We start from the raw sequence: 12,623 nt of genomic DNA, 5'->3' as shown, positions 1-12,623 counted from the left end.
TGCTCCTTTCCCTCAAAAAACCCTCCTATCTAAGGAAAAGGATAAGATGGAGGCACAAAGTTATAGTTCCAGCTCTGCCATGAATTCACTGCATGGAGGAGGCAGAGATGACTTCTGGTCAGGGAGGATCAGGGAAGAGTAGGCAGCTGAGCCCAACCTTGGGAGACTGGAGGATTTCAATGGTTCAAGAGTGAGAAGATAGGGGAGAGGAAGAGGCATCCCATGAGAGAAGGAAGGAAGTGCAGACGAGTTCAGCCAACAGGAGGAGTCCAGTTTGGCTGGAGCACAGATGACACGTGGGGGAGTGGCAGGAGGTAGGGTGTAAGGGCAGGCTGCAGCCACACTGGGAAGGTTGGGCATCCCAGGATACAGCGAGGTGACCAACGGATATGGGAGAAGCCTCAAAAGTACTCTGGCTCCCAATGAGACTCCATGCTTACTTAGTGCCTCTACCCTTGAGAACAAAATTGCCTCTATAGTGCCCTTCTTCCCTATTCCTCTGTGAAGGGTTGAGCTGCCCCAGTTCAGATATTATAATAATAGCTAACATTTCTATAGTATTTTTAAGGTTTTAGAAATGCTTTATACCTTTGATTGTCATGACAACTCTACGCCTTGGGTACTCTCCTTATCCCCATTTCATAGATGAAGAAACTAAATCTGATAGAGGTCATAACTTATTCAAGGTCAAGTAGATAGTAAACACCCAAGGCAGGATCCACTGGGACACCTAGACCTCCATACTGGGAAACCAAGGCACAGAACAGAGTGGAGCCCCACAGATGTCTACTGAGTCATATGCAGAGTAGGAATGACTTTATCATGCATCTATTTGTTCATAGAATGCCTTAACCCCCACACCCCCCAACTCCACCCCCCCTGCCCCATCCAAAACCTCAATCCTTCAACTGTTCAAATCCCTTTGGCCTTCCAAGGTTCTTCCCACCTTATCTGCAAACACATTTCCATGAAATCCAGCCCCAGGGACATCATTGTTGGAAGCATCAATAGGGCAAGGTCTACAAAATGTCTAGAGACCAAAGTTGCTTCTCCTTACAGAACTCATGAGTGAAGGGACCCAGCTGCCCAAGCTCTTCAGCACAATAGATGGATGCTGCTGCCCACCCCTCCGGAATTCAGTCTAAAATTCAGCAGGCCTCAATGTGACCCTTCAAAATCATGTTTTTCTTAGCCTAGATGCCTGGGAAAAATCAACCACTCAATTACTCACTCAACTCAGGCCCAGCTACATTTGCAAAAAAAAAAAAAATGCACAAAATAAATAAATATACAAGAGAATCCAATGCCACCTCTTTTTACACTTTCCCTCCCTAGAGACCTCAGTGCTAGCTTCAGTTCTGAAAGCCTCTTGTCATTTCTTTGGGGCTAAATGTCCTGCCTCAGCATTATTTTGGATAATGAGAGCCACAATGAATTCTTGAGCTTAAAATCCAAACGTGGCCGTGGGCACAGACATGATCCCCAGCTATTTTGAGCTCAGTGTGTTTCAGGCACTAAAAGAGACAGACCGCTCTGCCTGGAAACTTCCCTGTGGCCATCCCTCAGCAGATGAAAGCAATTTCAGACTTTCTCTTCCACTCCAAAAATGAAGGGGAAAAAAAACCCTCTCCACCCCCAACCCCCCCAAACCACCCACCCACAGATCTTGCCTGAGGGCCCAGGATATCTCTGCTCTGATGTGAGGAATAAAGCTTCTTGGAAGACAAATTTATAAAATAGCCACGTTTCCACCCCAAAACAAATCCATGCTTAGCTGTCTCTGCCAGAAGGTTTCTAGCTAATTAGAAGTCAGCCGTTAAATGGGTTTCCCTGTTTTGTCCACATTTGGTTTCTGGTAGAGGGGAACCTGATGAGATGATGGCCAGCCAGCCCATCGGGGTGTCCCTCCTTCACCTCATCCCAATCCCCCATCTGCCCCACCCCCTTCATTGCTCCCAGGGAGGCTCACAGGCTGATCTCACCAAATGTGACAGGGAGGCAGAGCCAGATGGGGGCCCAGCCACCTGGTAACAATAACAGTGCCCACAGAGGGGAAAATGAGGTCACTTGGGTAACTTACCAAGCTGATTAGTGTACAGGATCCTCATTGTCCCAACCCCAATACCTCCCTGCCCATACCTTTGCCCCCAAGTACAATCAGGGACTCTGGGGTTACCAGATCGAGATATGCTCCTTCTCCTCTGCTCTTGGACTTCCAGATCCAAGAAAGTCTTAGCTAACTCAGTTCCACCTTCTACAAGAGGCTTTCCTGATTCTCCCAAATTAACACTCCTTCAGCCTTCAATTGCTTTCTATACATTTTATATCAGCAGAATAAAATGTCCTTGGGGGCAGGGACTATGGTGTGTGTGTGTGTGTGTGTGTGTGTGTGTGTGTGTGTGTGATGTTGAGCTTTGAAAACCAGGAAGATTTGAAAGCAAAATTAGCCTCAAACACTCTGGGTGACCCTGGGAAAGTCACTTAATCTCTGTCATCCTTGGCTTCCCCACCTGTAAAACGGGGATAATAACAGCACCTACTCAAGTGAGACAACATTAAAGACCTGTGTAAATGCTAGCTGTTGTTGCTCTTTGTATCCCTGTTCCTAGTGCTTTTGTTGTAGTCGCTTAGTCATTTCAGTCCTGTCTGGCTTTTCGTGACCTCACTTAAGGTTTTCTTGGCAAAGATACTGGAGGGGTTTGTCAGGTTTTTCATCAGGTTTTTAGTGTTTCATTCCAAGAAAAAATAGGCTTCGATGACACTAAAACAAGCAAGGAGATCATATAATAATGTGCATTTGTAAAAGAGATTGTAGTTCACAAACTTGTTGTTCAGTCATTTTAGTTGTCTGACTCTTCATGACTCCATTTGGGGTTTTCTTGGCAAAGATACTGGAGTAGTTTGCCATTTCCTTCTCCAGCTCATTTACAGATGACAAAACTGAGGCAAACAGGGTTAAGTGACTTGACCAGGGTCACACAACTAATAAGTGTCTGAGACTGGATTTGAACTCAGGTCTTCCTGACTCCAGGTCAGGTGCTCTATTTGCTTCACCACCTACTTCTCCCTAGCGCCTAGTCCAGGGGTGGGGAACCTGCAGCCTTGAGGCCATATATGGCTCCCTAGGTCCTGAAGTGCAGCCCTTTGACTGAATCCAAACTTCAAAGAACACACTAGATTCAGTCAAAGAGCTGCACTTGAGGATCTAGTGGGCCATATGTGGCCTCGAGGCCACAGGTTCCCCACCCCTGGACTAGTCCTTAGGCCCATAAGTGTTGGGGGAACCAAATGATCTTTTAAAATGACCTCTCAATCTTCCAAATCTTCCTGCCCAGGGTCAGCACAGTCCAGCTTTATGCAACCTTCATCCTGGCCTCTGTACAGTCAGTGTCTGACTCAAGAATACCACAGCCAACCTAAACTGAGTCTCTGATATTTCCATCCCAGTATAGCAAGGATGGGACAGAACGGGGCCTGCCAGCGGCCCCTCTAACTTACCCAAGTTCCCAAGAATTGTCTGTGAAAACAGTGGGACCCTGGTCAGCTTCTAAAGAAAAGGCCAGAGAGGTGGGATTTGGCAGCAATTGTTTGTTTCTGTTTTAAACATTAGATGATTCTATAACAATTAGGGTGGAAACACTTTAAAACAGAATTGTTAAGCAAGGGGGAAGAGAATCACAACACCCAATGAAAGCCCTAATTTTTTCTTCTGTAACTCTGAATTACCCTGCTTCTACTGTGGGCGGGAGCCAGCCTCTAATTCCATAATAACAAGGCACAGTACTTACATAGCATCTTTCATCCAATAATCTCCAAACACTTTACAGTAGTTAATTAAGACTCAAATCTACCCCCTGTGAAGAAGATACAGTATGACTGCTTCACAGGAACGAGATAGGAAAATGGCTGGGGGGTCAAGATAGGGAGATGAAGGACCCAGAAACAAGTTGGTAAAATTGGAGGTCTGTGTGCTTCTTGACTAAATATGAGGCAAGAGAGGCTAGGGACTCAGAGGAATAATGCGTATATGAGATGCCCAAATTTGTGACATCATAGCTGGAAGGGACCCTTCAAGATGATTTAGTACAATCCTTATTTTTTCATTCCTCCTTCCCACCATTACATGGATTCAATTCAACAAACATTAATTAAGAGCCTATTACTTGCTAGATACTTAGAACAGAAAAAAAAAAAAACCTTGCCTTCAAGGGACTTACCTTCTGCTGGGGTAATATACAGAATGATCCAGATAAATAAATACAGGATAACTGAAGGGAAGAGAAAGCATTAACAACTGGTGGAAAGAGAGAAAGCTTCCTGGAGGTGGTAGCACCTGAGCTGAACCATGAAGGTAAGGATGAGGAAACCAAGGGGATATTGTTCAAGGTCTCATAGGAAGGATGTTCTAGGTCTGGAATTTCAGTGTCCTATCACATAGAGCAATTCTTCCTCTGAGAGCGATATTGTGGGAATTTGCCTTATCAGTTTACCAATCTGCAAAATGGGACACTGTCTGGCAATGGGGAGCCTTGTAGGGCAACTAACAACTAACTTGGCCCAAGGTACCACAGAAACACCTTCAAGTCTTATGACTTGAAGCCTGGAAGAGGCCAAAAGGGGGAAAAAAAACTACCTTCTGTGGCAGGATTTGGATCTTGGAGCTATAACAGTTATTCCCCCAAACTGGTGATGAGGCCTAAGGACAGCAGTCCCCAAGAGAGGGGGAGAAAAGGGTCATGGATTAGGAGAAACTGAACACTGGCTTTCTGTAAGTAAGACTACAGAGCAGCTAAGTTTGTCACAGGAGTTGTCAAAGAGCACTGGACCAGCAGAGAAATGTTTTCCTACCTGCTGGATGGAAAGAAACATGATACCTAAGTCCCTTAATGATGTGCCTTGAACTGTGAAATAGATTTAATCACCTTTCCCTTGCTTTGCTTTTTTCTCTCCCATTCCCCTCATTTTCAATATCTGCCTCTGACGTTGCTGATCTCTTTCCATGGAGAAAAGTCCTTCCCCACCCAGGAGGATAGGAATAAAAACCTCAGAGTTGGCTTGCATCCCCACCAGCCGCATCACCATAAAGCCTCTAACTCATGCACAGGCTCACAAGCTTTTCCTCCCCAGATCATCCTGAAGTGTAGACACATCCCTCTCCCAGTCCACTGAGCCTCGGTCACAGGGGGCAAAGGTGGGAAGGACCATTCATTGTAGTAAACAGAACCCAAGAGTGGGGCAAGCCAGGCCAGGAACCTGCTGATCTAGTGTCTCCCTAGGACTCCCCTGCTGGGACCCGGCCTTGGAATAGAACTACTTAAAGCCCAGGGCAGCTGGCACCATCAGCACCGACTGGGCAGACAACCCAGACATTAGCCAAACCAGAGCCCAGCCTAGAACTGGAAACTCAGAAGGGGCCAGGCAGCTGGAAGAATGGGAGGAGGGAAAGGGAAGGAAGGGCCTGAGAGAGAAGGGGAAAATGCTACGTAGTTGGGAGAAGTTAAACAAAAGTTTCCGGGGGATTTTATCCAGCAAGAGGAAAAGTTTGAAGGTAGAGCCATCTGGCAAGGCCAGAACAGTTTTCCCTGGGTCTCCTAGCTGTCCATTTTGCTGTCAAGTGACGGCCCTAAATCTGTCTCGGAGATCCCAACCCAACTCTCCATCCTTGCAGTCTCGGGAGCCCAAAAAGCAAAGCCCTCGGTAGAAGAAGTGGGGGAAGAAGCCCCTTCTCCGATCATTTCGGGAGGGTGGGAGGCATGGAGCGGGGCGGCCCAGGGAGATCACTCCCCACCCCCCCCAAGTCGTTGCACAAGAGTAAGGCCAGTCTGGTGCAGCCCCCCCACCCCCGCCCTCCCCGCTGGGCCCCGCGCGCTCTGCCCAGGCCGGCTGCCAGGTCCCCGGAGAGCGGCACGCGCCGGCAGCCCGGCTCCCGGGGTCCCCTGGCTCCCCGCTCCGCCCCTCTGGAGAGCCTGGCACAAAGGCGGAGGCGGCGGCGGGCGCGGTACTCACCGGCACAGACATCTTGGCGGCGGTCGCCAGGGGCTGGGGATGCTCCTCCACTCCCTCGCCTCGCTCTCCTCCCGCGGGGTCTGGGGGGCGCGCGGCGGGGGCCCGGCTCCCCAGTCCAGGCTCGGCTCCCGCCTGGAGGAGATGCGGGGCGCGCGGCGGGGCTGCTCCTGCGGGGGCGGCGGCGGCCTCTCGGCTCTGGGCACCCCAGGCGGGGCCCCGCGCTCAGAGCCCCGCGGAGGCACCGGGGCGCATCCCGAGGCTCTCCTCCGCGGAGGCGGGGGGCTGGGGCTCGGCCGGGGCTTCGGGGTGCGCGCGCTCTCCACCCGCCCCCCTCGCTCCCTCAGGGGCCGGGGCCAGCCGCCCCACCCCGCCCCACGGGGGCCGGGACTCCTGGGGGGCCGCGAGGGCAGGCTAGCCCGCTGCCTGGGTCCGGGCCGCTAGCTCGGGGTGGCCGGGGACGCACGCAGCCCGAGCCGGTCGGTGCAACTCGGCTGTAGCTATCCCCGTGCGCAGGCGCTCCTGCTCAGCGGCCTCCTCCTCCTCCTCCTCCTCCTCCTCCTCTCTTTCCCTCCCCTCCTCTCTGCTTAGAGCTCAGGCTACGTTAAAGGGAAGGACCCCGGCCCCATTTTTTTCTGTCGGCCTAAGGAGTAGTCCCAGGGGGCTGCTTCACCCCGCCCCCGACTACCTTCTCTGACATTCAGGGGCCCCCGAGAAAAGCTGAGGCTTCCCTTCCCTGTCACTATGAGATTACCTCCCTTTCATACTGTATCGTATATATCTCGTATGTGACAGTTTGCGTGTGGTCTGTCTGTTAGAATATAAGCTCCTAGAGGGCAGGGGCTGTGTTTCTGTCTTTCTTTGTATTCTCAGTTCTTAGAACGGTGTAAGCTCGCAGTAAGTGTCGGATGATACATCCCAGAGGCTTTACCAGGGCTGACAACGCCCCCTCCCACTATCAAGGCATGAAAGGGAGGTGGGGGAGGGTGGGTTTGTTTTTTTGTTTTTTTTGTATCCCCAGCACTTGGCACCCTACCGGGCACATAATAAATGCTCAGTACATTTTTGTTGAGGTTGAAAACGGGCTGTAATGGCAATCGTGGAATAATGAAGAGACCTGAGACTGATTCGGGAGCCTGCGCTTCTTAATTCAGTGATAGACACTGAAGCGCAGGCTACTTAAGGTTGGGGAGTCCTGGACCTACAGCTAGAAAAGACCTCGATCACGTCCAACGACCTTATGCGGAAGGAGAGGTCCAGGGACGCTGTGACTTAACCAAGGTCCCAGAAGTAAGTAGAGCCAGTATTGAATGAATGAATGAATCGCTTTCCGTGTGCCCAAAACTGAGCTAAAGGCTGGGATTACAAATACAAAATTAGTCCCTGTCCGCAAGGAGCTTACAGTCTAATAAACAGCCCCCATAGAAGAGTGATGGTCCCAGGAAGGGGCACTTTGATCCAGAGGTTACTAGGCTGGTGAATAGAGTCATAGGATATCAGATCAATAGGGAACTAAGACAAAAGCTGTCTTCGTTGTTTCCAGATCGTGGGGAGGGGACAGGAGAAATTGTCCAGGACATTTGTGGAAAACGAAGGAAGATTTAAACATAAGCTGTCTGGCTACATGGTCAGTGCCGTTTCCACTGTGCCAAGCTATCTTAGCCTTTCTGAGACTCAGTTTCCTCATGGGTAAATCCGTCAAGCATTCTGATTTCATCCAGTCAGGGAACCGCTTTCTCTCCTGGAGACCTCAGTTCCTCCCAGGTTTGACAGACAGGATTTATGAGCTGCTGAGACCCTCTTTCTGCCATTCCGCAGCACCCTCACTCACCTACCCATCCCCTCCTTCCCACTTCTTGGTCTAGAAACCGTAATCGAATCAACATGGCACAAGGGATAGTGACTGGACTTGGAGTCGAGAAGGCCTGGTCTCCAACATTTACTACCTCTGTGACCCTGAGCACGTCACTCAAACTCTGCCTCAGTTTCTTGAACTGTCAAATGGGAGTGATAATAGCACCAGGGTTTTTTCGAGGACAAAATGCAATGCTGTAAAGTGCTTTGTGAACCTTATTTATGTGGGTTTTTTTGTTGTTTATATGTTTTATATTTATACGTTGTTTTTGTTGAGTCATGTCGGATACTGTGACCCCGGGGAGGGTTTTCTTGGCTGAAGTGGTTTGCCATTTCCTTCTCTAGCTCGTTTTAGAGATGAGGAAACTGAGGTAATCAGGGTTAGAGAGTGGAATCCTTCATTTTACAGATGAAGAAAGTGAGGCAGGAGAAGGTGTGTGTGTGAGGTGACTGGCCCAAGGAACCCTGGCTCTAAATCCTCTCCACAATCCTCCTCCTGCTTCAGAGATCATTTTTTCATCAGCTAGCTGCATATGAAATGGAGGAAGGCATTACCATCTCTGACCTCCTTGTTTCCTGGAAGTGGGGAAGCCTCCTCTGATCTCTTAATTTAGACTCTCCCCGCCTTTATTTATTTTTTTAGAGTAATTGAATTGTAAAGGCCCTCCTCCCAGGTGACAGGGTGCATAACAGCACAGGGCCCTGGGAAATGACATTACCAGGGCCACCAAGAGACACTTGGGATTCCTATATCTGTCATCAGGAAACTGAGTAGGACTTTGTAAGTGGCTTCAGCAATCACTGGGAGCCCACCCTGCTGTCTCGAACCCTCGGCCTGAATCTTTCTAATGTGCCATTTAGGCATTTAATGGTGCAAGAGAGGAAAGGAGACCTGCCTGGTGTGTTTTTCTTCAAAGAGGATTAGGATAAATGAAGTGAACCTATGGTATGTTAACCAACATTTGATTCCCTTAGGAAGGCAGGCTTGGCCCTACGGGCAAGATGTCCTGCTTCACCTGGCCCAGTAATTACACCCCAAGTCTCAACCAATGGGGGGGGGGGCAGAGCCCTGCCCTTAATTGTGCTGCACAGTCCCAGAGGGGAAATTGCCTTCCTGGCCACAGCTGCGGATCATCTCCTCGTGAGGCCTGAGAGCCCTTTGAAATATTCTGCTATCACCCAGACCATGAGTAATCTACATTTCTGCTCTTTCCAGACCTTCTCTCTTGTAGCCCCACCTACTTTCCCAGGGGAGAGGAAATTTGAGAATTTCTCCGGCTGAAAAACACCATTGCACTATCATCAATTAATGTGAATATTCACTGAGCACCCACAATGCACTGGGCCTTGGCGTCAATAGGCTAGATACCTGTTTGTCAGGAACAATTTAAGCACCACACAGCCTAGAGGTACAAGGATGGATTTGATGAGCTTACAGAGTTCTGTCCCAATTCCAGAAGTCTGAGCTTTCTGGCCTCTTGCTGCTGGATGCTTTAAACTACCTGATGTGAATAACCCAGAGAAATATCAACCCAATTTTCAGCTCCTCTTCCTCTTCTCTGGAAGATGAATACTGAGAAAAGTCCAGGACAATATTCCCTGGCTAAGTGAGAAATCCTCAGAGCACCAGTTTGAAACTGGTTGTGTTTATTTCAGAACAAGAGTATGGGAAAACCGATAAAAGCTTCTGGGCATCCTGCTCGGGGCTGGGAGGAAGGAGAAAAGAAAGAAATTATTTTGAAGAGAGCGGGTAAAGCTTTAGGGAATTCAGACTCTATCTGGATACAGCTGGGGCCAAGACTGATTACAAACTGCAAATCTCAAATTGCTTGGGAACTCTAGTCCCTCTCTGACTCCCTATGTCCTTTACCCTCAGGCAAAGTGCAAAGAAGTCACCCCCTAGAGAGAATTTCAATTATTATAATATGGACTGACTCAGCTGAACTTGTTCTCTGGCCTCTCTTCTGACAGTCTCTCCCTCTCTCCCTCCCTCTCTCTGCATTTCTCTTTCTGTTTCTCTGCCTCTGTCTCTCTCTCTGTATCTCTGTCTATCTCTGTCTCCTCTCTCTCTCTCTCTCTCTCTGTCTCTGTCTCTGTCTCTCTCCAAACAGGTGTAGCTGGGAGCCCCTTCCATTTGAAGATCAGCAGAGACACCGTTCTAAGCAGACACTAAGTAGTTTGACTTGAAAGGTATTCAAGGCCTCCAATCCTCCAGATATTTCACTTCCCTTCCCTGCTGGAGCTATCTTGGCATTAGAAAATCCACCACAAATCTTAAGGCTTAAGCACTGAACTTGGAATCATGAAGACCTCAGTTCAAATCCTGCCCCAGGCACTTACCAGCTAGGGAACCCTGTGCAAGCAACTTAAGCTCGGTCTGCCTCAGTTTTCCTCATAATAGTACCTACCTCCCAGGGCTGTTGTGAGGATAAAATGTGATAACAATTGTAAAAGTGCCTGGCACATAATGCTATGCAAATATTACCTATTATTATTTTTAAATTCTCAACTTCTGTTTTCCTCAGTTTACTCAACTGTAAAGTGAGGATAGCACCTCTCTCTCCAGTGGATCAAATGAGATAACATTTGTTAATTAAAAAAAAAAGCCCAATGCCTGACCCATAGTAGGCACATACAAATGCTCATTTCCCTCCATTGAATTTTCAAGGATTTTCTAAGTGAGTTTCTGATTAAAATGCATCCCTCATCCCAGAAAAGCTGAGCAAATGCCAGTACAGTAGGAGGGAAAACACCTTAGTTATCTTAACACTCTAGGAGGGATTGGTTGACAGCTAGCACAAGTAGAGAAGGAAAAGCTGAAAGAAAGACAGCAGAGGACCAAAGGAGAACAGAGAATTCTGCCTTCAGAATTTTGCCCCTGCACATACTATGCCCTGATCATAGGAATGCGATGACCATAATCTCTGAACCAGAAGTTAAGTACATGGTCTGATAAAAGCTCGTCCATTTGCCAAGTCTTGTTAATAATCCATTTTCTCCCCTTGAAAGTGGAACTGCCCTCAGAGAATTCTGGATGCATACTTAACCTTACTCAGATTGGGTCCTGCAATTGGGTCAGTCAATGAACATTTATTAAGCACCAACTACATGCCAGGAACTGTGCTAAGCCCTATAAGGATATGGTAGAGGACAGTCATTGCCTTCAAAGAACTCACAATCTAATGTGAGCAGAGGGCCATCTCCAGTTGTCCTGATCAATATCTGGTCGCGAGACCCAGATGGCTCCGAAGGAAAAAGTGAGGCTGGCGACCTTGCACAGCCTTCCTCACTTAAATCCAATTCACTTGCAAGTCATGGCACCATCTTCCTGATGTCATGGTCCTCTTTGAGAAGGAAGGACAAGCATCAACAACTATGTGAGCAAATGTAATAGAGACTTTGTACAGGATGGTGCACTGGACCTCACTTCAGAAAAAACCTGGGTTCAGATTCTACCTCAGACACTTCATAATGTGTGATCTTTGGAAACTCAACTAGGTGACCCCTCTGAGCTTCTTTTTACACTCTGAGATTTTCCTGTCCATAGAATATAAGCTCCCTGAGGTCAGGCACTACAGCTTTCATTTTGTCTTTGTATCCCCAGTGCCTAGGACAGAGGCTTATTAAACACTTAGTAAATTTAATAAATACTTGTTGAATAAAGGAACAAACAAATAGTAATAAATACTTGTTGAATAAATGAACAGATGAATGAAATGAAATTACATATATATGATAGATTAGGTAGAGATTTTATATATGTATGTATATACATATATACATACACAAACATATATATACACAGAAACATATGTATGTATACATATATATACACAAACATACAAATAGCAAACCTTAAAGTGATAAAGAAATGTCCATTATGATTACAGACTGGAGGTTAGAGCAAGGATTCTCAACTTGGAAGCTGACTCACTTCCCTTTGCCTCAGTTTCCCTAGCTGCTAAGACTGCATTAGTACTCTCACCAAGGGCTTAGGGAGTGAAAGAGCCACAGTGCCCTAAGTATTAATATATTTTGACATCTGTCCTCTCCTCAAAGGAATCTCTGTCTGCTCCTGGCATATGGCCCTGTCTGTCCTCCCCCCATGCCTCTGTCCAGCTGGCATGAGAAGGTCTCTGTGCAGGGATTGGAACCTCAGTTGTGGCCCTCTGGGCTGGCTCTACTAAGTCCACTTGGCGCCTGCTCCACACTTGCTCAGTCTCTGTCTCTATCCCCTTTGCTTCCTCAGTATCTCATTCTTTTCTGCCTCCTCTTCCTTTTTCCTTTCTCTCATGGTGCTCCTGAAGCTCCATCCCAGGAGTTTAAGGAGGTGCCGCTCATCCAGGTTGGGAGAAACAAGGGGCTCTTCCTAGAGCAGGGAGTCTGAAAAGAGCTGAAGGCAGGGGACTTCCTGCAGCTGGGACTCTCCTCTAAACTCCAAACAGAGAGGCTCCTCAAAGCTCCCCATTCCTGCTTGCTATTTTCTCCCTCTTTGAGGGATCCATGAACATACCCCCCCCCCCTGGGCTGGGGCTCCAGTTTACCTGCTGTAGGTGGGAGGGGAGGATACTGTCACCACCCCCTCTACCTTCATCAAAAGCATTTATTCATGGCCCAGGGAGCATAGAACTGTTTTTGGTGCTGTATTGAAAGAGTTAAGAAAGCTCTCCCAGGACTTATGACCTCAACAAACCCTGACAGCTCAGACATAAAGGTCCTGCTGAGAGTGTCCATGAATTACTTATGTATAAAGGTTGTGTCTATGC

At 48.1% G+C, this 12,623-nt stretch overlaps 1 protein-coding gene across 1 annotated transcript in view; it reads right to left on the bottom strand.

The window, feature by feature from the left end:
• Positions 1-6,112, bottom strand: part of BCAR1 (BCAR1 scaffold protein, Cas family member) — a 106,611-nt gene extending 100,499 nt beyond the window's left edge. The window contains exon 1 of the mRNA XM_036751524.1: positions 6,007-6,112. Within this exon, the coding sequence (XP_036607419.1) occupies positions 6,007-6,018 (12 nt within the window). The 5' untranslated portion in view covers positions 6,019-6,112. The remainder of the gene's footprint in view (positions 1-6,006) is intronic.
• Between the last annotated feature and the right edge of the window lie 6,511 nt (positions 6,113-12,623).

The sequence above is a fragment of the Trichosurus vulpecula genome, chromosome 3 (genome assembly GCF_011100635.1).
Source record: "Trichosurus vulpecula isolate mTriVul1 chromosome 3, mTriVul1.pri, whole genome shotgun sequence".
Taxonomy (NCBI): Eukaryota; Metazoa; Chordata; class Mammalia; order Diprotodontia; family Phalangeridae; genus Trichosurus; species Trichosurus vulpecula.
Note: the sequence above shows the minus strand (reverse complement) of the source record. Positions and strands in the feature narration are given on the sequence as shown.